Source organism: Oryx dammah, unplaced genomic scaffold (assembly GCF_014754425.2).
Source record: "Oryx dammah isolate SB20612 unplaced genomic scaffold, SCBI_Odam_1.1 HiC_scaffold_23, whole genome shotgun sequence".
Taxonomy (NCBI): domain Eukaryota; kingdom Metazoa; phylum Chordata; class Mammalia; order Artiodactyla; family Bovidae; genus Oryx; species Oryx dammah.
In genome coordinates this window covers 70952694-70976509 of record NW_024070207.1, presented here as the reverse complement: position 1 = coordinate 70976509, position 23816 = coordinate 70952694, and the positions used below count along the sequence as shown (strand labels likewise).

General features: G+C 38.0%; 1 protein-coding gene across 6 annotated transcripts in view; it reads right to left on the bottom strand.

The window, feature by feature from the left end:
- Positions 1 to 23816, bottom strand: part of PHKA1 (phosphorylase kinase regulatory subunit alpha 1) — a 158659-nt gene that overhangs the window by 56014 nt on the left and 78829 nt on the right. For all 6 annotated transcript variants that reach the window (XM_040265681.1, XM_040265682.1, XM_040265683.1 and 3 more), the window contains exons 15-16: positions 12116 to 12225; positions 11032 to 11176 (exon numbers count right to left, since the gene is read on the bottom strand). In XM_040265681.1, coding sequence (XP_040121615.1) covers positions 11032 to 11176; positions 12116 to 12225 — 255 coding nt within the window. The remainder of the gene's footprint in view (positions 1 to 11031; positions 11177 to 12115; positions 12226 to 23816) is intronic.

Here is a 23816-nt window from a genome sequence, read left to right as displayed (position 1 = left end):
TGTCCCCATTTATTTTCATTCTTCTTTCTGTTTCTGTTCTATTTCATTTATTTCCACGATTCTATATTCCAACTTACTTATTCTTCTTCTGCTTCAGTTATTCTGCTATTGGTTCCCTCTGGTTATTTTTTATTTCAGTTATTATGTTGTTAATGGTTGATTCTCTGTTCTTTATTTCTTTTATGCTTTTGCTAAATGTTTCTTGTATCTTCTCAATTCATTCCTCCATCCTATTTACCTGTGCTTTCATTTTATTTCTGAAGTTTTGAGTCATCTGTACTATCATTACTATGAATTCTGATGTTCCTTGATCTGTTGCATGTTTCTCTGTCTTTTCATTGTGTTTAATTTTCTGTGTTTGAGGTCTCCTTTATATAGGCTGCAAGATCATAGTTCCTCTTACTTGTGGAGTCTGCTCCCATTGTGTGGGTTTGGACCAGTACTTTGTGAAGGTTTCTTGGAGTGGGGGACTGGTTCCTGTGTTCTGGCGGGTAGAGCTTGATGTTGTCCCTGTAAAGGGCAGTTTTGTGCCCAGTGATGTGTTATGGGACTTGGTATAACTTTGGGCAGCCTGTCTGCTAATGGGTAGGGTTGTATTCTTGTTTTGCTAGTTGTTTGGTGTCGGGTGTCTGGTGCTGGAGCTTGCTGGCCTTTGGGTGGGGCCAGATCTTAGTGTCGTGATGCAGGCCTTTGGGAGAGTTTTCACTGACTAGTATTCCATGGGGTTGGGAGTTCTCTGGTGGCCCAACGTCCTGGACTTGGGTCTTCTGTCTCAGAAATTCAGGCCTGACCCATTGCTGGAGCAGCAAGACTTCACAAGCCACAGAACACAGAAGGGATAAAGAAAGAAAGAAATAGCAGAAAAAATAAAACCAACCTACAAACAAAAAAGAACAGATAGACAAAACTCCAACACAAATCGTAAAAGCAACATTAATCAGACAGGAACACACAAAGAAACTCACAAACTTACACTCACAAAAAGAAAATAAATGAAAGAGTAAAGAGAGGAACCAAAAAATAAGAGAGAAATCAAACCAATAAATGAATCCATAAATGAAAACAAAGACTAAAAACTAGAGTAGCAAAAATGCAAAACCAAAAACATGGAAAAAACACAATATAATTAAAAGATGTAAAAATAAGAGGAAAATAAAATAAAATGAATTAAAAAAACATTAAAAAAGGAAAAAGTAAGTAAAAATAAAAAGGACTAATAAAAAGGAACAATGATAGAACTAATGAAAAAAATATATACATACATACACATAGAGAGAGAGATAGTAAGAAGAACATTATTCTGTGATGTCAGTTGTCCTTATCACCCAATGTGTTCCAGTCCATCTGCCTACTCAGGAAATCCTCCAATATTTCTAGGAAGGTCTCTGAACCTGCAGTGGGCACTGTGGGGTCAGCTCCTACTTAGATCTGGCCTTATTCTAGCTTGTTCTTGCTTCCAAAGTCCCCAGAAGCCCACAGTCTCAAGTTAATTGCAGAGATTTAATTCACTGCACCTGCTGCTGCAGGAATGAATTCCTTCCTCTTCTTTGGTCGCATAGTCCCTGGTGCTCTGCTTTGGTTTTGGCCCTGCCTTTGCTTGTAGGCCACCCCCCAGAGCCTTTCTTACCCAGACAAGAAAGGGCAAAGGGCCCAGTTTATTAAAGCTCACTTGTTCAGTCAGGCTGGGGAGAGAGATGGGTATGGCAACCACAATTGGGATGAACAGGGAGTGCCTGTGCTGGTAGAGATCTGCTGGATGTTGCTACATTCTGAGGAGGTCATGTGCTCCCGCAGTAGAACTGGCCCCAGGCTGTGGGTCCCTAGGAAGAGCCAAGCTGCATAGGCTCCCAGGAAGTTGTGGGTAGTGACCTGTGCCTGTTCTTAGCTTGGCAGCTGATGCGGCAGCCATCATGCCTACCTCTGGGGTCGCAGACCCCAGCCCTGTCTTGCCCCTCACCTCTGGCACTCATGCCAGCCTTAGCGGTGGCAGGTCTGTAGGCGTGGCCCACCTCTGAGGTCTCAGATTGCAGCTGGCTTGTCCCACCTATGGCACTCATGAGGGCGGGGTCCTGCAGTCTGGGAGCTTGTGGAGTTAGAGGTTCTGGGGAGTTAAAGGGTCCCTGCAACAATGATCAAGTCTTGCATCTCTGGCAGACCCAGGCTTTTCACTGGACTCATTCAGCTGTGTCATACGAGCCACCTCAGAGTATCTTCATGGCAGTCAACCTCAGTACTCTCCCTGGGGTCTGACTCCTGAACCCTGAGCCTCAGCACCCAGCCCTCAATTGCTGCGATGGGCATGCAAACAACTTCTTGGCTGGGAAGTGTTGGCCAGCACTGATCTCTGTGCCAAATTCTCTCTGTTTTGTTGTCCATGAACTTGTTTCTGTGCTCCCCTCTGAGGTTCTGAAGCTCCCCCTGACCTCTGCCTATGAAGGGGTTTCTGAGTGTAAGAAACTTTCCCTCCTTCACAGCTCCCTCCCCGAGGTGCAGGGCCCTTCCAATTTTCTTTGTCTCTTTATTTTCCTATTGCCTTTTTCCTGTTACTTTATGTGGAGTCTAGCTTGCCTTTTTGGAAGTCCGAGGTCTTCCACCAGGCTTCAGCAGGTGTTATATAAGTGTTCCAGATGTAGATATATTGCTGATGTATTTCTGGGGAGGAAGATGATCTCCATGTCTTCAGTTCAGTCGCTCAGTCGTGTCCGACTCTTTGTGACCCCATGAATCGCAGCACATCAGGCCTTCCTGTCCATCACCAACTCCCGGAGTCTACCCAAACCCGTGTCTATTGAGTCGGTGATGCCATCCAACCATCTTATCCTCTGTCGTCACCTTCTCCTCCTGCCCTCAATCTTTCCCAGCATCAGGGTCTTTTCCAATGAGTCAGCTCTTCGCATCAGGTGGCCAAAGTATTGGAGTTTCAGCTTCCTCATCAGTCCTTCCAATGAACACCCAGGACTGATCTCCTTTAGGATGGACTGGTTGGATCTCCTTGCAGTCCAAGGGACTCTCAAGAGTCTTCTCCAACACCACAGTTCAAAAGCATCAATTCTTCAGCACTCAGCTTTCTTTATAGTCCAACTCTCACATCCATACATGACCACTGGAAAAACCATAGCCTTGACTAGACGGACCTTTGTTGGCAAAGTAATGTCTCTGCTTTTGAATATACTGTCTAGGTTGGTCATAATTTTCCTTCCAAGGAGTAAACGTCTTTTAATTTCATGGCTGCAATCACCATTTGCAGTGATTTTGGAGCCCAGAAAAATAAAGTCTGTCACTGTTTCCACTGTTTCCGCATCTATTTGCCATGAAGTGATGGGACCGGATGCCGTGATCTTTGTTTTCTGAATGTTGAGCTTTAAGCCAATCTTTTCACTCTCCTCTTTCACCTTCATCAAGAGGCTCTTTAGTTCTTCTTCACTTTCTGCCATACGGGTAGTGTCATCTACATATCTGAGGTTATTGATATTTCTCCCAGCAATCTTGATTCCAGCTGGTGCTTCATCCAGGCAGGCATTTCTCATGATGTACTCTGCATATAAGTTAAATAAGCAGGGTGACAATATACAGCCTTGACATACTCCTTTTCCTATTTGGAACCAGTCTGTTGTTCCATGTCCAGTTCTAACTGTTGCTTCCTGACCTGCATACAGATTTCTCAAGAGGCAGGTCAGGTGGTCTGGTATTCCCATCTCTTTCAGAATTTTCCACAGTTTATTGTGATCCACACAGTCAAAGGCTTTGGCATAGTCAATAAAGCAGAAATAGATGTTTTTCTGAAACTCTCTTGCTTTTTCCATGATCCAGCAGATGTTGGCAATTTGATCTCTGGTTCCTCTGCCTTTTCTAAAACCAGCTTGAACATCGGGAAGTTCACGGTTCATGTATGGCTGAAGCCTGGCTTGGAGAATTTTGAGCATTACTTTACTAGCATGTGAGATGAGTGCAATTGTGTGGTAGTTTGAGCATTCTTTGGCATTGCCTTTCTTTGGGACTGGAATGAAAACTGACCTTTTCCAGTCCTGTGGCCACTGCTGAGTTTTCCAAATTTGCTGGCATATTGAGTGCAGCACCTTCACAGCATCATCTTTCAGGATTTGAAATAGCTCAACTGGAATTCCATCACCTCCACTAGCTTTGTTCATAGTGATGCTTCCTAAGGCCCACTTGACTTCACATTCCAGGATGTCTCGCTCTAGATGAGTGATCACACCATCATGATTATCTGCGTTGTGAAGATCTTTTTTGTACAGTTCTTCTGTGTATTCTTGCCACCTCTTCTTAATATCTTCTGCTTCTGTTAGGTCCAGATCATTTCTGTCCTTTATCGAGCCCATCTTTGCATGAAATGTTCCCTTGGTATCTCTAATTTTCTTGAAGAGATCTCTAGTCTTTCCCATCCTGTTCTTTTCCTCTATTTCTTTGTACTGATCGCTGAAGAAGGCTTTTTTATCTCTTCTTGCTATTCTCTGGAACTCTGCATTCAGATGGGTATATCTTTCCTTTTCTCCTTTGCTTTTCACCTCTCTTCTTTTCACAGCTATTTGTAAGGCCTGCTCAGACAGCCATTTTGCCTTTTTGCATTTCTTTTCCATGGGGATGGTCTTGATCCCTGTCTCCTGTACAATGTCACAAACCTCATTCCATAGTTCATCAGGCACTCTATCTATCAGATCTAGGCCCTTAAATCTGTTTCTCACTTCCACTGTATAATCATAAGGGATTTGATTTAGGTCATACCTGAATGGTCTAGTGGTTTTCCCTACTTTCTTCAATTTAAGTCTGAATTTGGTAATAAGGAGTTCATGATCTGAGCCAGAGTCAGCTCCTGGTCTTGTTTTTGTTGACTGTATAGAGCTTCTCCATCTTTGGCTGCAAAGAATATATTCAATCTGATTTCGCTGTTGACCATCTGGTGATGTCCATGTGTAGAGTCTTCTCTTGTGTTGTTGGAAGAGGGTGTTTGCTATGACCAGTGTGTTCTCTGGCAAAACTGTATTAGTCTTTGCCCTGCTTCATTCCACATTCCAAGGCCAAATTTGCCTGTTACTCCAGGTGTTTCTTGACTTCCTACTTTTGCATTCCAGTCCCCTATAATGAAAAGGACATCTTTTTGGTGTTAGTTCTAAAAGGTCTTGTAGGTCTTCATAGAACCGTTCAACCTCAGCTTCTTCAGTGTTACTGGTTGGGGCATAGACTTGGATTACTGTGATATTGAATGCTTTGCCTTGGAAACGAACAGAGATCATTCTGTTGTTTTTGAGATTGCACCCAAGTACTGCATTTTGAACTCTTTTGTTGACTATGAGGGCTACTTTGTTTCTTCTAAGGGATTCTTGCCCACAGTAGTAGATATAATGGTCATCTGAGTTAAATTCACCCATTCCAGTCCATTTTAGTTCGCTGACTCCTAAAATGTTGATGTTTACTCTTGCCATCTCCTGTTTGACCACTTCCAATTTGCCTTGATTCATGGACCTAACATTCCAGGTTCCTATGCAATATTGCTCTTTACCACATCTGACTTTATTTCCATCACCAGTCACATCCACAACTGGATGTTGTTTTTGCTTTGGCTCCATCTCTTCATTCTTTCTGGAGTTAGTTCTACACTGATCTCCAGTAGCATATTGGGCACTACCGACCTGGGGACTTCATCTTTCAGCCTCCTATTTTCTTGCTGTTTCATACTGTTTATGGGGTTCTCAAAGTAGTTTGCCATTCCCTTCTCCAGTGGACCACATTTTGTCAGAACTCTCCACCATGATGACCCGTCCCTCTTGGGTGGCCCTACATGGCATGATTCACAGTTCATTGAGTTAGACAAGGCTTTGGTCCATGTGATCAGATTGGTTAGTTTTCTGTGATTGTGGTTTTCATTCAAATATACATTATATATGTATATACAAACATCAATTATATATATATATCACTATTAGTGTAAATATTTTACTAGTTAAAATGATGTGTAAAAACTTTTTTTCCTTTTCAGTCCCTTACCTCCCCCAATCTATAATATAATTGCATTAGAGCCTGGCACTCTGTGATAATCTAGAGGGATGGAATGGGGGAGGGAGGGAAGTTTAAGAGGGAAGGGATATATACATATTTATTGACATATAAATATATATATATAAAATCAGGGATATATACATATACATAAAATTATGACTGATTTGCATTGATGTAAAGCAGAGAACACCACAACACTGTAAACCAATTATCCTCCACAAAATAAATAAAAGGAAAAGAAGAAATAGAAACAATATATAATTTCATTGAAGATCTCTACAACTCTGAGAACCACATCAGTGTTATATTTTTTGCTTCAAATGTCAAACATAATTTAGAAAACTGAAGGGGAGAAACTTTATTGTATTTATCTGTATTCTTACTCTTTCCACTGTTCTTTTTCTTGCTTGATGTTCCAATATTTTATCTTGTATTATTTCCTTTTCATTTCAAGAACTTCCTTTAAGCCTTTCTTTTAAAGCAGATCCCCTTCAAAGAAATTCATTTAGTTTTGTTTCACCCGAGAGTCTATTTTCCCCCTTTATTCTTCAAGTACATTTTTATTGGATACAGAATTCTTAGTTTATAATTCTTTCCTTTAAGCACTTAAAAAATATTATGTCAGTTCCCTCTGTTCTCCATGGATTTTGGTGAAATCTGCTGTCATTCTAATTGTTTTTCCATATAGGTGAGGTATCATTTGTCTTACTGCTTTCCAGGTTTTTTCTTTTTCTTTAATTTTCAGGAGTTTGATCATTATGTTTTGGCACCGATTTCTTTGAGTTTATACTGTTTGGGACTCTCTCAGCTTTTTGAATTTGTAGGTTTATGCCTTTTGCATTTTTTTCAGCCATATTAGCTGGGATACTTTTTTTCAGCCTTATATTCTTTTCCCTCTCCTTCTGAAACTCATAACATGAATGTTAGACCTTTCATAATATGAATGTTAGTCCCATAGGTCTCTGAGGCTCTGTTACATTTCTTCAGTTTAATTTTACTCTTGTTCACTTCTGTCTTCAAGTTCAATCTATTCATTCTTATACTAAGCCTATCCAGTGAGCTTTTCATTTCAGTTATAGTTTTCAATTCTAAAACTTTCATTTGGTTATCTCTTCAATTTCTTTACTGAGCATTTCTATTTCTTTGCTGAGACTTTCTACTTTCAGGTTTAAAGTGTGGTTGCAATTGCTTGGTTGGAGAAGGAAATGACAACCCACTCTAGTATTCTTGCCTGGAGAATCCCATGGACAGAGAAGCCGGGAGGGTTATAGTCCATAGGGTCGCAAGAGTCAGATATGACTTAGTGACCACCACCACCAATTGCTTGGTAAATTTTTTTATGGTGACTGCCTTAAAATCTTTCTCATAATTCTAACATCTTTGTGATCTTGGTATTGGTGTCTGTTGATCATCTTTTCTAATTGAAGTTGAGATTTTCCTGGTCATTGGTATGAATGATTTTCTATTGTATTCTGGAATTTTGGGGTATCATCTTATGAGATTCTGGATCTTATTGAATCTTGAGATTCAGCAAGTCTTCTCTGATACCGGGCAGCAGTTAAGGGAGCATTGCCTTGTTACTGCTAGGTGGGTGTGGAAGAGGTTTCTCTACTGTTCACTAACAATGAAAGTCTGAGCTCCCCACGAGTACTTCTCAGATACAGTCCTTAAAGAGGGAAGTGTGCCTCTTCACAGCTGTGTGAAGGCAATAGTCTAGGTTCTCCACCTAGCCTTGCTGACAGTGATGGGAATGGGGTGTAGTTTTTTTTCGTGTCATTTGGATGGATTAGAACATTTAATTGTCTAGAAGCTTTCTGTCTGGCTAGGCTGCCCTTTCCCTGTTCTTTGGGCTAAAGGGAGAAGGTTTTTCCTGGAACTTTTAAAATTTGTACCCATTTGTGTTTCTGGGATAATAACTTCTCCAGCATCCAATCCACAATATATGAGGCAGAAGGAAAACGCAGGAAATTCACTGTTATGTCCTTTCTTAAGTTCAAAGTCTTCCTTCTTTTTTCCAACTTTCCAAGTCTTCTTATGTTTGTATTACAGTAATGTCCTGAATTTTAGCTATACTTAGCAGGAAGAATAGGGAAAAGTGTGTCTATTCCTTTTTGTCTGGAAACAGAACTTTTTTTTTTTCCCAAAGTGAAAATATTCAAGAAAATGAAAATTTCTAAATATTACTTTGACCAAATCTCAAGTTTTGATAAGTAGTGGTACCATTTTTCATTTTAAAACACTAAATAATTTTAACTTGGATTTCCTCTATTTCTTTTTCTTTTTTTGGATTTCCTCTTTAATTGAAGAATTATTTGCAAAAATTTTAATTCCTTCATGGTCAGGTTTTTTAGAAATTGTTTTGTTTTAATTAGTTTTATGGCCTATGTCTGGCAAAATCATCTATATTATTTATACTTTAAAAAAATAAACATTCTTTGTATATTCTGATTTCTGAATTTCTTTCTGTTTCATATAAATACAGAGTTTGTTAATTTTCTATATCTTTAATTATTTTTGTGTAATTGATCTGTGACATTATGATTCAGTTCAGTTCAGTCCAGTCACACAGTCATGTCCGACTCTTTGCAACCCCATGGACCACAGCACGCCAGGCTTCCCTGTCCATCACCAACTCCTGGAGCTTATTCAAACTCATGTCCACTGAGTCAGTGATGCCATCCAACCATCTATCCTTTGTTGTCCCCTTATCCTCCCACCTTCAATCTTTCCCAGCATCAGGGTCTTTTCAAATGAGTCAGTTCTTCCCATCAGGTGGCCAACGTATTGGAGTTTCAGCTTCAACATCAGTCCTTCCAATGAATATTCAGGACTGATTTCCCTTAGGATGGACTGGTTGGATCTCCTTGCTGTCTAAGCGACTCTCAAGAGTCTTCTCCAACAGCACAGTTCAAAACCATCAATTCTTCAGTGCTCAGCTTTCTTTATGATCCAACTCTCACATCCATACATGATTACTGGAAAAACCAAGGGCTTGACTATACAGACCTTTGTCGGTAAAGAAATGTCTCTGCTTTTTAATATGTTGTCTAGGTTTGTCATAGCTTTTCTTCCAAGGAGCAAGCATCTTTTAATTTCATGGCTGCAGCCACCATATGCAGTGATTTTGGAGCCCAAGAAAATAAAGTCTGCCACTGTTTCTATTGTTTCCTCATCTATTTGCCATGAAATGATGGGACTTGATGCCAAAATCTTAGCTTTTTGAATGTTGAGTTTTAAGCTGGCTTTTTCACTCCCCTCTTTCACTTTCATTAAGAGGCTCTTTAGTTCCCCTTCACTTTCTGCCATAAGGGTGGTGTATCTGCATATCTGAGGTTATTGATATTTTTCCCTGCAATCTTGATTCCAGCTTGTGCTTCATCCAGGCAGGCTTTTCGCATGATGTACTCTGCATATAAGTTAAATAAGCAGCACGACAATGTACAGCCTTGCTGTACTCCTTTCCCAATTTGGAACCAGTCTGTTGTTCCACATCCGATTCTAACTGTTGCTTCTTGACCTGCATACAGATTTCTCAGGAGGCAGGTCAGGTGGTCTGGTATTCCCATCTCTTTTAGGTCTTCATAATCTGACCCTACATTACTTGCCCAATTTTGTTGGTACTTATACTCCAACATGGGCTTCCCTTGTGGCTCAGCTGGTAAATATTCCACCTGCAATGCAGGAGACCTGGCCTCAATCACTGGGTTGGGAAGATCCCCTGGAGAAGGGAAAGGCTACCCACGCCAATATTTTGGCCTGGAGAATTCCATGGAGTGTATAGTCCATGGGGTTGCAAAGAGTCAGATACGACTGAGTGATTTTCACTTCACATATTCCAACATGCAAGCTCCTCTCTATTCATCTTGGCTTCTTTACTGTCCACTCACAAGTCAAGTGCATCCCTGCCTCTCAGCTTCACCCACAGTATTTTTCTTTCCTCACCTAAAGTGCCTTTCCTTCTTTTCTCCTTCCATATGAATACCACGCATCCCAAAAAGCCTGAATAAGTCCCACCTAGTAAATAAATTTTCATTAACAATGTGATCACTGTCAGTATACAATACTCATCTAATGGTTTAGTAATTCTTTATATACTGTCTTGAATTGTTTTCTATTATTTTTGTGAATTAGCTTTGCCTCTCCAATTAGACTTTATACTTTTCTGAAGATAGTTCTGCAAACACAGTAGTTATTAACTGGGTATTTGATAATTGTCTTATATAAAGAAGAAAGACTACCCTACTTCCTCAACTCCAGTGCTTTTGAAGCACTTTAGAGATGTGATCAAAATCCCTAAGTCTGCTTGGACTTTGAATGATTTATGACAAAGGATTCTTCTCTAATGAAAAGAAATTCTATGTACTTTGGCAGTACAAACAGGCTTTTGGAAGCAATAGCAGAGATACAAAAAGGAAACAGTGCTTCAGTATTGGCTCTAGTCCTTCAGGAACTTAGAGAACAATAAACCTCTCACTCAGTTTCAAGTAAGCAAGGCCAGGAAGCCCAGCTAATAATGAAAAGATAAACTGAAAGCCTTTTTACTTTTCTCTGCTAGATTTATTTCTTCAGTTAGACAAGCCTTGGAAAGAAAAGTCTGGGAATTTATCTATAAAGTCTTAATGCTCCACTACAGTGAGACTGTCTTTAAAATGAGTTTTATTAATAAACTTTCTGTAAACTGGCCTAGAAACCAATTATCTAAAGTAGCCCCAAACAAGTTATTCTATTACATATCTTGAATTATAGCTCTCAAACCACCTGGAATATTCTTGTGAATTGGTTTTTTGTTACATATTTATTCGAAAACATAAGCTACATAAGAGTAGAAACCTCATCTACCTTATTCACCCCATGTATGCCTAGTGCTTTGAAAAGTACCTGGTACAAAACAAAAGCTTAATAAACTGCTGAAAGAATAAATGACAAAAAGCAGCTTTCCAGTGACTATGATTTTGAAGGGCTAATCACACAACTTATTCCAAGAAGACATTCATTCCTTGCCTCATACAACCTTACCAAGCATGCTGTGTGAGATGGGGAAGGTGATGGTGGGCTGGCCTGTCATTCTCCAGCGGCTACAGAGATATGAGAGGTCTGTTCTAAGCATTTCCACTATCATCTTGTTGTCTAGAGCCAGGTAGAATTGTTGCTGGTCTATAAACTAAGAAAAAGAAAAATAATGGTTTAGAATAATTAATCTCATAACTATCAAATAATATTTTAAAATACTCATATATTCATAAAGGTATATAAGATATCACAGAGGCAACAATACCTCCAAATTTAATGCCTAATTCTTCCCAAAGTATCTGGTGGCCTATTAGTACATATAGTTGTCTTGGACATTTTTAGTGTGCTATAGTTAACAAAGTGTTTTCAAGCACATGATTTTATTTAATTCTAACAACCCAGTGAGGGCTTTTCTCCTTTTTAAGAGACAAAAAGTAAGGCCAAGAGACACTGGGTAGATTAGCAAAGTTATATGACTAGCAAACAGCAAAATCAGAGATAGAATCTCTGGTCCATTATTCTTTCATCTGTACTTCAGTGCACTATTTCAGATGTAAGATAACAAATGGGGAACTTAATCTTTCTTTCCAGAAAATAGTTTTTACTCCTATACACATATATAATAAGGCTTGCTACTGTAATATGGGTAATAAACATCATGCTAATAAACAATGTATCTCATGGCTAAAATAGTAGTGACATTTTTGTTTAGAAAAGGATATGAAAAATTTCTAAGCATGTAAAAAGGGCCCATCTCAGAAAGAAATAGAAGATCTAATTTGGTAGCTGAATATTACCAAAAAAGACTATAGTTTATAAAGGATACAGTATTATATTTAATCTTTAATAAAGAGTACTCACTGCTTCTGCAATACCAAGGATTACTCTCGGTAGCCACAGTTACTTGGCATAGCTCTTTGCTGCAACATCAATTCAGCCCAACTCAACAAATATTTACTAAGCAGCTTAATATGTACAAGGTCTCATGGAACTCTGACACTTCTCCCAACTCCAGTAAATGCTTTATTTCTATAGTGTTTCTCTTTTATTTTCATTCATCTCAATGCACATCAAAGCTCATTCCACCCACCTGCGGAGTGAAGGTAAAGATAGTTTTCCGAATGTCATAGAGTTTTGAAGTTCCAAGGACACCCATGTGTCTGTAGGGTCTTCCACTGAGTTTCATTCTACTGTTGCATCCTGATATAGAATTGAGAAATGGTCAAGATATTTTCAGTGCACAAATCCTACCAGCAAATATTTTTTTGCATTAATTTATGATTCCTTATTGAACAAAATAAGTTCTGTGTCTCAAAGTTAATGTCCATGTCATGTACAGGGCCAATATAAGCACCATGGGCTTTCCAAGAGAAAGAATAGGTAGTTATCTGTGTTCTTAAAACAAATTATGCTCTTATAAAAAAGTCAAATCATCTACATGAGATAAGAATGCATATAAAATTAATAGTTCTATGAATGATAGAATGCTATTACCAACATACACTGAATTTCCTTAAAGCTCATGAAAAGTACAAAAGCTATTCTTTTTTAAAAAATATAAATTTATTTATTTAAATTGGAGGTTAATTACTTTACAATACTGTATTGGTTTTGCCATACATCAACATGAATCCGCCACAGGTATACACGTGTTACCCATCCTGAACCCCCCTCCCTCCTCCCTCTCCGTACCATCCCTCTGGGTCTTCCCAGTGCACCAGCCCCAAGCATCCTGTATCATGCATCAAACCTGGACTGGCGATTCGTTTCATATATGATATTATACATGTTCAGATGCCAGCCAAGGGCCAGCTTTGCAAGCAGGCTTTTCTAAGGATAGCATTTCTGACCTGTCATGTTAACTCTTTGCTGCACATTGTCCATGTCTTTCAGAGCATATATGTATGTATTTCTGTAGAGTATATACCCAATAATGGGAGTGATAGGTCCAGGGAATGTGTATGTTCAGTTTTTTTAATTGCTGCCTGTTAAACTGATACCTTACCACCAAAAAATGCTATTCATTATTTCTATTAATATTTTTTTGCCTTTAGTATACTTTGTCTGATATTAGTACAGTTACACCAGCTTCAGTTTGTTTATTATTGCATGGCATATTGTTTTCTATACTTTTGTTTTCAACCTGTGTCCTTTTCAGGTGAAACTCCTTTCTGTAGTATGTTGCTGGATTTTGCTTTATTATGCAACTTGACAATATCTGTCTTTTCATTGAAACACTCAGCCCATTTATATTTAATATATTTACTGGATATTTGGATTTAAATCTATATATTACTTCTTGATTTCCATTTGCTTAATTTATTATTCCTTATTTCTCTTTTTTTGCCTTGCTTTGGATTAAATAAGAATTTTATTGTATCATTTCCCCTACATCAAATTGTTAGACATTCTTTTGCTATTCTTTTAATAGTTACTACAGAGAAGCTCTTCTCAATTGGATTTCACCAGAGATTTAATTATCTAAATATTCATTGAATATATTAACTTATCTTCCTTGTATTTAAAATGGAACTAGGGTCTACCACCCTTGGGAGAATGGAAAAAAATTTTTCTGTAGGGCTTAATTATGTCATGAACTCCTGCTTGAGTAAAATTGCCCTAGAGAGTGAAGCATACATCCTTGACTGATTAGAGTCTATGTTAAATTAGTGCTTTTACCACTTCTTGAACAATGCAAGAATCTTATAACACACTTCATTCACATCCTGCCTTTTATTTATTTATTACTATTTCTGTCATTTATTTATACTTTTATTTTATCCATAAAGTATGATTATTAGTGTTGTTTCAAACAGTCCATTTTTTAAAAAGTTGCTCAGTCATGTCCGACTCTTTGAGACTCCATGGACTATACAGTCCACGAAACTCTCCAGACCAGAATACTGCAGTGGGTAGCCTTTCTCTTTTCCAGGGGATCTTCCCAACCCAGGGATCGAATCCAGGTCTCCCATATTGTGGTAGTTTCTTTACCAGCTGAGCTACAAGGGAAGCCCAAGAACATAGGAGTGGGTAGCCTATCCTTTCTCCAGGGGATCTTCCCAACCCAGAAATTGAACTGAGGTCTCCTGCATTGTAGGTGGATTATTTACCAGCTGAGCTATCAGGGAAGCCCAATGCAAGAATCTTACAACAGCCTTCATTCACATCCTGCCTTTTATTTATTTATTACTATTTCTGTCATTTACTTCATTTCTACTTTTATTTTATCCATAAAGTATTGTTATTAGTGTTGTTTTAGACATTCAACAGTCTTTTATATTTACACTTTCCATTTCTCTGTCTGTGATCACTGTTCTTCTGCCAGAGTTCCCTTTAATGTTTCTTTTAGTATGAGTCTGCTAATAATACATTCTCAGTTTTTACTTATCTGAACATGCCTTTATTGCCAAATTCAGACTCAAATTGAAGAAAGCAGGGAAAACCACTAGACCATTCAGGTATGACATAAATCAAATCTCTTACAATTAGCAGTGGAAGTGACAAATAGATTCAAGGGATTGGATCTGATAGACAGAGTGCCTGAAGAACTATGGATGGGGGTTCATGACATTGTACAGGAGGCAGTGATCAAGACCATCCCCAAGAAAAAGAAATGCAAAAAGGCAAAATGATTGTCTGAGGAGGCCTTATAAATAGCTGAGAAAAGAAGAGAAGCAAAAGGCAAAGGAGAAAAGGAAAGATATAAGCATCTGAATGCAGAGTTCCAAAGAATAGCAAGGAGAGATAAGAAAGTCTTCCTCAGTGATCAATGCAAAGAAATAGAGGAAAAACAATAGAATGGGAAAGACTAGAGATCTCTTCAAGAAAACTAAAGATACAAAGGGAACATTTCATGCAAAGATGGGCTCAATAAAGCACAGAAATGGTATGTACCTAACAGAAGCAGAAGATATTAAGAAGAGGTGGCAAGAATACACAGAAGAACTATACAAAAAAGATCTTCATGACCTAGATAATCACGATGGTGTGCTCACTCATGTAGAGCCAGACATCCTGGAATGCAAAGTCAAGTGGGCCTTAGGAAGCATCACTACAAACAAAGCTAGTGGAGGTGATGGAATTGTATCTGAGCTATTTCAAATCCTAAAATATGATGCTGTTAAAGTGCTGCACTTAATATGCCAACAAATTTGGAAAACTCAGCAGTGGCCACAGGAATGGAAAAGGTCAGTTTTCATTCCAATCCCAAGGAAAGGCAATGCCAAAGAATATTCAAAACACAGTTGCACTCATCTCACACACTAGCAAAGTAATGCTCAAAATTCTCCAAGCCAGACTTCAACAGTACATGAACTGTGAAATTCCAGATGTTTAAGTTGGATTTAGAAAAGGCAAAGGAACCAGAGGTCAAATTGCCAACATGCTGGATCACTGAAGAAAGCAAGAGAGTTCCAGAAAAACATCTACTTCTGCTTTATTGACTATACCAAACCCTTTGACTGTGTGGATCACAATAAACTGTGGAAAATTCTGAAAGAGATGGGAATACCAGACCACCTGACCTGCCTCCTGAGAAATCTGTATGCAGGTCAAGAAGCAACAGTTAGAACTGGACATGGAACAACAGACTGGTTCCAAATCGGGAAAGGAGTATGTCAAGGCTGTATAATGTCACTCTGCTTATTTAACTTATATGCAGAGTACATCATGAGAAATGCTGGACTGGATGAAGCACAAGCTGGAATCAAGATTGCCAGGAGAAATATCAATAACCTCAGATATGCAGATGACAGCACACTTATGGCAGAAATAGAAGAACTAAAGAGCCTCTTGATCAAAGTGAAAGAGGGGAGTGAAAAAGTTGGCTTAAAGCTCAACAGTCAGAAAAGTAAGATCATGGTATCTGGTCCCATCACTTCATGGCAAATAGATGGGGAAACAGTGGCAACAGTGGCAGACTTTATTTTCTTGGGCTCCAAAATCACTGCAGATGGTGACTGCAGCCATGAAATTAAAAGACACTTGCTCCTTGGAAGAAAAGCTATGACCAACCTAGACAGCATATTAAAAAGCAGGCATTACTTTGCCAACAAAGGTCTATCTAGTCAAAGCTATGGTTTTTCCAGTAGTCATGTATGGATGGGAGGGTCAAACTATAAAGAAAGCTGAGCGCTGAAGAATTGATGCTTTTGAACTGTGATGTTGGAGAAGACTCTTGAGAGTCCCTTATACAGCAAGGATCCAACCAGTCCATCCTAAAGGAATCATTCCTGAATATTCATTGGAAGGACTGATGCTGTTACTGAAGCTCCAATACTTTGGCTACCTGATGCAAAGAACTGACTCATTGAAAAAGACCCTGATGCTGGGAATGATTGAAGGCAGGAGGACAAGGGGACCAGAGAGGATGAGATGGTTGAATGGCGTCACCGACTCAATGGACGTGAGTTTGAGTAGGCTCTGGGAGTTGGTGATGGACAGGGTAGCCTGGCGTGCTGCAGTCCATGGGATCACAAAGAGTTAGACACGACTGAGCAATTAAACTGAACTGTACTGAGCTGAACATGCCTTAGCATCACCTTTATTTATGAAGGATATTTTCACTGGATATAGAATTATAGTATGGCAGTTATTTTCTCTCAGTAATTTATAAGTGACCTTCAGTTGTTCTGTGGAGTTCATTGATTTTGTTGAACAGTCAGCTGTACACTTGATCATTGTTCCTTTGAAACCAATGTATGTTTTCTTAACTCTAGCTCTTGTAAGATTTTCTCTTTGTCTTGGTTTCCAGTTTGATTATTAAATTTAGGTTTGTATTTATCTTGTTCACAGATTTTCAGCCCTTTTGGATGTTTAACTTGATATCTTTAGTAATATTTGAAAAACTTCTATCTTTTCAAACAGTTCCTGTTCCATTCTTTTCCTTGTTCTTGAACTCCAGAACTTTTCACTGTTGATTTTCCATCCTTTTTCTTATGTGCTTTAATGTGGCTATTTTATACTGATTTACTTTTTGGTTCATTAACCCTCTCTTCTACTGTTTCTTATGGTATTAATCTCATCTATTACATTTCTAATTTCACTTACTGTATTTTCTAGTTTTGAAATTCTATTTGATTTTTAATAGATTCTAGTTTTCTAGTGAAATTCATCTTCTAAATCTATTTTTGGAATGAATGAATAGTTTATGAGTCCTGTGTGATAGTTCCCAAAATGTGAATTATATATGTTTCAAAAATGTATTAAAATTTTAATTTTTACTGTAGTTATATATATATATATATATATATATATATAAAACATTAAGTTTACCATTTTAAACATATAGTTCAGTGGCATTAAGTGTATTCACATTGTTCTGCAATCATCACTACATCCATCTCCAGGAGTTTTTCATTATCCCAAACAGAAACTTTTTATCCACTGAATAATAACTCCTCATTATGCTCTTCTGGCAACCACCCTTTGATTCTTTGATAGCAGTCACCATTCTATGTTTTGTCTCTATATTCTATATTTTGTCTGACTCCACTAAGTACCTCATACAGGTAGAATCATACGTATTTATCCATTTTTATCTTGCTTACTTCATTTAGTAGAATATCTTTAAGGTTCTATGTTGTGGCATGTGTTAGGATTTCCGAGACACATGTACCCCAATGTTCATCGCAGCACTGTTTATAATAGCCAGGACATGGAAGCAACCTAGATGTCCATCAGCAGATGAATGGATAAGAAAGCTGTGGTACATATACACAATGGAGTATTACTCAGCCGTTAAAAAGAATACATTTGAATCAGTTCTGATGAGATGGGTGAAACTGGAGCCGATTATACAGAGTGAAGTAAGCCAGAAAGAAAAACACCAATACAGTATACTAACACATATATATGGAATTTAGAAAGATGGCAATGATGACCCTGTATTCAAGACAGCAAAAAAGACACAGGTGTATATAGCGGACTTTTGGACTCAGAGGGAGAGGGTGAGATGATTTGGGAGAATGGCATTGAAACATGTATAATATCATGTAAGAATCGAATCGCCAGTCTATGTCCGATGCAGGATATGGCATGCTTGGGGCTGGTACACGGGGATGACCCAGAGAGATGTTGTGGGGAGGGGGGTGGGAGGGGGTTCATGTTTGGGAACGCATGTACACCCGTGGTGGATTCATGTCAATGTATGGCAAAACCAATACAGAATTGTAAAGTAAAATAAAATAAAAAAATAAAATTAAAAAAAAAAGATGAATGATATTCCTATATATGTTATGTGTATACACACACACACACAAGTTTATCTATTTACCTGTCAATGAACATTTGAGCATTTTCTACATCTTGGCTATCGTGACTAATGCTGCTTTGAACATCAGTGAACAAACATCTATTTGAGTTCCTGTTTTCCCTTCCTTTGGGTAGTATATGCAGAAGTATTGGAGAAGGCTATGGGAACCCACTTCAGTACTCTTGCCTGGAGAATCCCATGGACAGAGGAGCCTGGTAGGCTGCAGTCCATGGTGTCGCTAGGAGTTGGACACGACTGAGCGACTTCACTTTCACTTTTCACTTTCATGCATTGGAGAAGGAAATGGCAATCCACTCCAGTATTCTTGCCTGGAGGATCCCAGGGATGGGGGAGCCTGGTGAGCTGCCATCTATGGGGTCGCACAGAGTCAGACACGACTGAAGCAACTTAGCAGTAGCAGTAGCATGCAGAAGTATATATAGAAGTACAATTGATTGATCAATTCTATGTTTAATTTTTATGAGAAACTTGCCATACTGTTTTCCACAATGTCTGCACCATTTCAGATTCCTACCAATAGACCATAAGGGTTCCAACTCCTCTACTGTCTCAATACTTGTGGCTTTTTGGTTTTATTATTTATTTTATAATAGTTATACCAGTGAGTGTGTAGTGACTCATTACTGGGATTTTGATTGGCATTTCCCTAATGATTAGTGTTGTTGAGCCTCTTTTCATGTGTTTATAGACCACTTGTATATTTTCTTTGGAAAAATGTCTACTCAAGTCCTTTGCCTTTAAAATTTTTTTTAATTTAAAAATTCCCCCCAGCTTTATTGAGATATAATTAACATATACCATTGTGTAAGGTGTACAATGTGATCATTTGATATGCAGATATATTGTGAATGTGTCTTTCACCTCAAATGGTTGCAATTTTGTTGTTATTATGGTGAGAACATTAAGCTCTACTATCATAGCAACTTTCAAGTATACAATATGCTCTTTTTAACTATAGTCATCACATTGTACATTACATCTCAGGAAATTATTCATCTTAAAACTGAAACTTAGTACCCTTTGACCAATACTTCCCCATTATTTTCACCTCAGCTCCTGGCAACCATCATTTTACTCTGTTTCTATGAGTTTGATGTTTTTAACTTCCATCCATAAGAGAGATCATACAGTATTTGTCTTTCTCTGTCTGACTTTTTTCAACTTAGTAAAATGTTCTTAAGATTCATGGATATTGGTGCATATGGTAGGATTTCCTTTTTCTCATGGCTGAATAATATTCCATTGTTAAACACACACACACACACTATATTTTCTTTATCCATTTATCTGTTGATGTACATTTAGATTGCTTCCATATCTTGGCTATTGTGAATAATACTTCAATAAACCTGGGAATGCCAATATCTAATCTCCTTCAGATATATACCCAGATGTGGGATTGCTGGATCATATGCTCATTTTTTGAGGAACCTCCATACTGTTTTCCACAGTAGCTGTACTTATTTATTAGGTTGGTGCAAACATAATTGCTATTTTGGACCATGAATCTTAAATCATTATAACTAGGCTCAAACACATCTTTATTAATCAAAATAGGAACCATCACAATCAAAACATTTTTTGCCAACAAGAAATAAGTTTGTTTATTCTTGTAGCATAAAATCTGTGCTTTAGGATATGACAAACTCTTGGAAAGCATTTTCTACCTCCTGCTGGTTGTGGAAGTGTTTTCCCTGCAAAAAGTTGTTGAGATGCTTGAAGAAGTGGTAGTTGGGTGGCGAGAGGTCAGATGAATATGGAGGATGAGGCAAAACTTCATAGCCCAATTCATTCAACTTTTGAAGTCTTGGTTGTGCGATGTGTAGTCAGGTGTTGTAGTGGAGAAGAACTGGGCCCTTTTTGTTGACCAATGCTGGCTGCAGGCATTGCAGTTTTCAGTGCATCTTATAGCATACTTCTCAGATTTAATGGTTTTGCAGAGATTCAGAAAGCTGTAGTGGATCAGACTGGCAGCAGACCACCAAACAGTGACCATGACTTTTTTGGTGCAAGTTTGGCTTTGGGAAGTGATTTGGAGCTTCTTCTTGGTCCAGACACTGAGCTGGTCATCACCACGTGTCATATAAAATCCACTTTTCATTGCACGTCACATTCTGATTGAGAAATGGTTCACTGTTGCACAGAATAAGAGAAGATGACAGTTCAAAATGATGATATTTTTTATTTTCAGTCAGCTCAAGAGTCACTCACTTATCAAGGTTTTTCACCTTTTCAGTTTGCTTCAAATGCCAAACAACTGTAGAATGGTCGACATTAAGTTCTTCAGCAACTTCTCATGTAGTTGTAAGAGGATCAGCTTTGATGATTGCTCTCAGTTGGTCATTGTCAACTTCTGATGGCTGGCCACTACACTTCTAATCTTCAAGGCTCTTGTCTCCTTTGCAAAACTTCTTGAACCACAACTGCACTATATGTTTATTAGCAGTTCCCAGGCCAAATGCACTGTTGATATTGTGAGTTATCTCCACTGCTTTATGACACATTTTGAACTTGAATAAAAAAATTGCTCTAATTTGCTTTTTATCTAACATCATTTCTATAGTCTAAAATAAATACAAGATAAACAGCAAGTAATAAGTCATTAGCAGAAAAACATAAAGTGAGAGATGCACATTAAAGTGATGTATAATATAAACCACACTTAAGAATGTATTCCAATATTAAATGGCAAAGTTGAACAATGTAAAACTACAATTACCTTTGCAGCAACCCAATACATTTCTACCAATAGTGTACAAGGGTTCCCTTTTCTCTACATCCTTCCTTCCTAGCATTTATTGTCTCATTTTTGTTTTTTTGATAATAGCTATTCTAACAGATGTGAGATGGTATCACACTGTGGTTTTGATTTGCATTTCCCTGATAGTGATGTTGAGTGCCTTTTCATGTACTAATTAGTTATCTGAATGTCTTCTTTGGAGAAATGTCTGTTCAAGTCCTCTCCTCATTCTTTACAAATCCTTTGCCTTTTTCCTACTGAATTATATTAGTACTTTATATATTTTGGGTATTAACTCCTTATCAGATACATGATTTGGAAATATTTTCTCCCAGTCCATAGGTTGCCTTTAGACTTGATTGTTTATTTGACTGGGCAAAAGCTTTTTAGTGTAACATGGTCCTACTTACTGCCTTTTGTATTTTTTCTTGTGCTTTTCATGCCAAATTGAAAAAAAAAATCATTGCCAAGACTGATGTCAAAGAACTTTTTCCTTCTAGAAGTTTTACAGTTTTGGGTCTTACATTTAAGTGCTTAATCTATTTTGAGTTAATTTTTGTGGGTCCAATTTCATTCATTCTTTTGTGTGTGGATGTCTACTTTTCCCAGCATCATTTGTCAGACATCATCTTTTCCCCATTTAGCATCCTTGGCTCCCTTGTCACATACCAGTTGACCATATATGTGTGGGTTTATTTCTGAGTTTGATTCTGTTCCATTTGTGCATGTGTCTATTTTTAATGTCAGAACCATACTCTTTTGATTATTATAGTTTTATAATAAAGTTTGAAACCAGAAAATGTAAAGCCTTCAGCCTTGTTCTTGTTTATCAGGATTGCTTTGGATATTTAGAATCTTTCATGTTTCCAAATGAACCTCAGAATTGTTATTTCTATTTTTGTGAAAAATGCTATTGGAATTTTGATAGGATTGCATTGGATCTATAGATGGTTTTGAGGGGTTGCTTAGGTTTTTGTTGTTGAGTTCTATGAGTTCTTTATACATTTTGGATATTAACCCCTTACCAGATATATGACTGCAAATATTTTCTCTCATTATATGGATTGTCTTTTTACTCTTTTGATGGTGTCCTTTGATGCACATGAGTTTTAGATTTTGATGAAGTCTAATTTATATTTTGTTGCCTGTGCTTTTGGTGTTATAGCCAGGAAATCATTGCCAAATCCAATACTATGAAGTTTCACCTCTATTCTCTTCTAAGAGTTTTATAATTTTAGCTCTTAGATCTAGGGCTTTGATCCACTTTGAGTTAATTTTTTATATGGTGTAAATCAAGGATCCAACTTCATTCTTTTGCACCTGGATATCCAGTTTTCCTAGCACCATGTCTGAAAAGACTGTCCCTTCCCCTACTGAATGGACTTGACAGCTTTGTCAAAAATCATTTGACCATATCTGTAAGGGTTCATTTCTGGGATTTCTATTTTATTCCACTTTTCTAGAGATTTCCTTATGCTAATACTGAAGAGAAAAAGTTAAAATTTTACATAATCTCCTGCCTGTTCTGCTTCTGTAACTCAGCATGCTTCTTGCAAAGTCTGGATCATGTGGGTCTTGTAGTCTCAGAAAGTGGGGACTTACAATACTAGGAACTGGAGTTTATCTCACTCACCCTTGTCCTGCTCTTTGCAATCGCCCAGCCCCTGCAAACCTACTTAATCATGCTTGTCCATGTAAAGGTCAAGCATCCCCCTCCCCATCTTGACCACTGTTCCCGCATGCACAAACCCCTTAGTTTAAACCAGCCTATTAGCAGCTAGTGTTGCCCATTACAGTCTGTCTATAAAAACTCTGCAATCCCTTTGTTCAGGGCTCAGAGCTTGGAGTGTTAATTCCTCTGGGCCCACCAGCATAATAAACCTGAGTTCTCCAACTCTCCTAGTGTGGTGCTTGGTTTGTTGAGTACTGTTTCTACAACATTTCAACACCTTAGATTATTATAGTTAAGTTATGAAATCAGAGTATATCAGGTTTCCACCTATGTTATTTTTCTAGATTGTTTTGGATTCCCTTGAGATTCTACATGAATTTCAAGATGAATATTTTCTATTTTTGCTAAAAATATCATTGGGGTTTTGATAGGGATTGTATTGAATCTGTCCATCATTCTGGATAATACTGATGTCTTAACAATATTAACTCTTCCAATCTATGAACATGGGCATATTTCCATTTATTTGTGTTTTAGACTTTGTGTTTCAGAATTTTTGAGAGATGGCCTGTTTTTGATTTGCCTTTACTTTAGTGTGCAGCCTATCCTTCAGGGATTCAACTGACAGCCTCAGGTGTTTATCATAGTCCCTTTCACACACACACACACACAAATGTCCTGAAATGGAGCTTCTGTCTTCCCAGCGGTGAGACTTTATACTTGCTTTCTTGGCCCCTCAGTCCATGCAAGCATAGCTTAAGAATCAGCAAATGCCTCAAAAGGAAAGTGCACAGAAAATGGTGACCTTACTTCTCTGAGGTCCTCTTTTCTCCAGGGTTTTGGTTTCTCATGTCTTGGCTGTCTTAATTACTTTCTGATGCCTTCATTCACTTTTATTTTTAAAACCCAACCAGAATAGTTGTTCTTACTATGAAGGTTAGTCTGATAAAAGCTATTTCAACACAGCTAAAAGCTGAAAGTCTACCTTATTCTTTTAAACTATGGCAAAACATATCATAATTCAACCATTCTTGTTCATACACATTAGGTTGCTTCTAATTGTTGTTTTGCCATAGAACAAATTATATTGCAATGAACATCTTTAT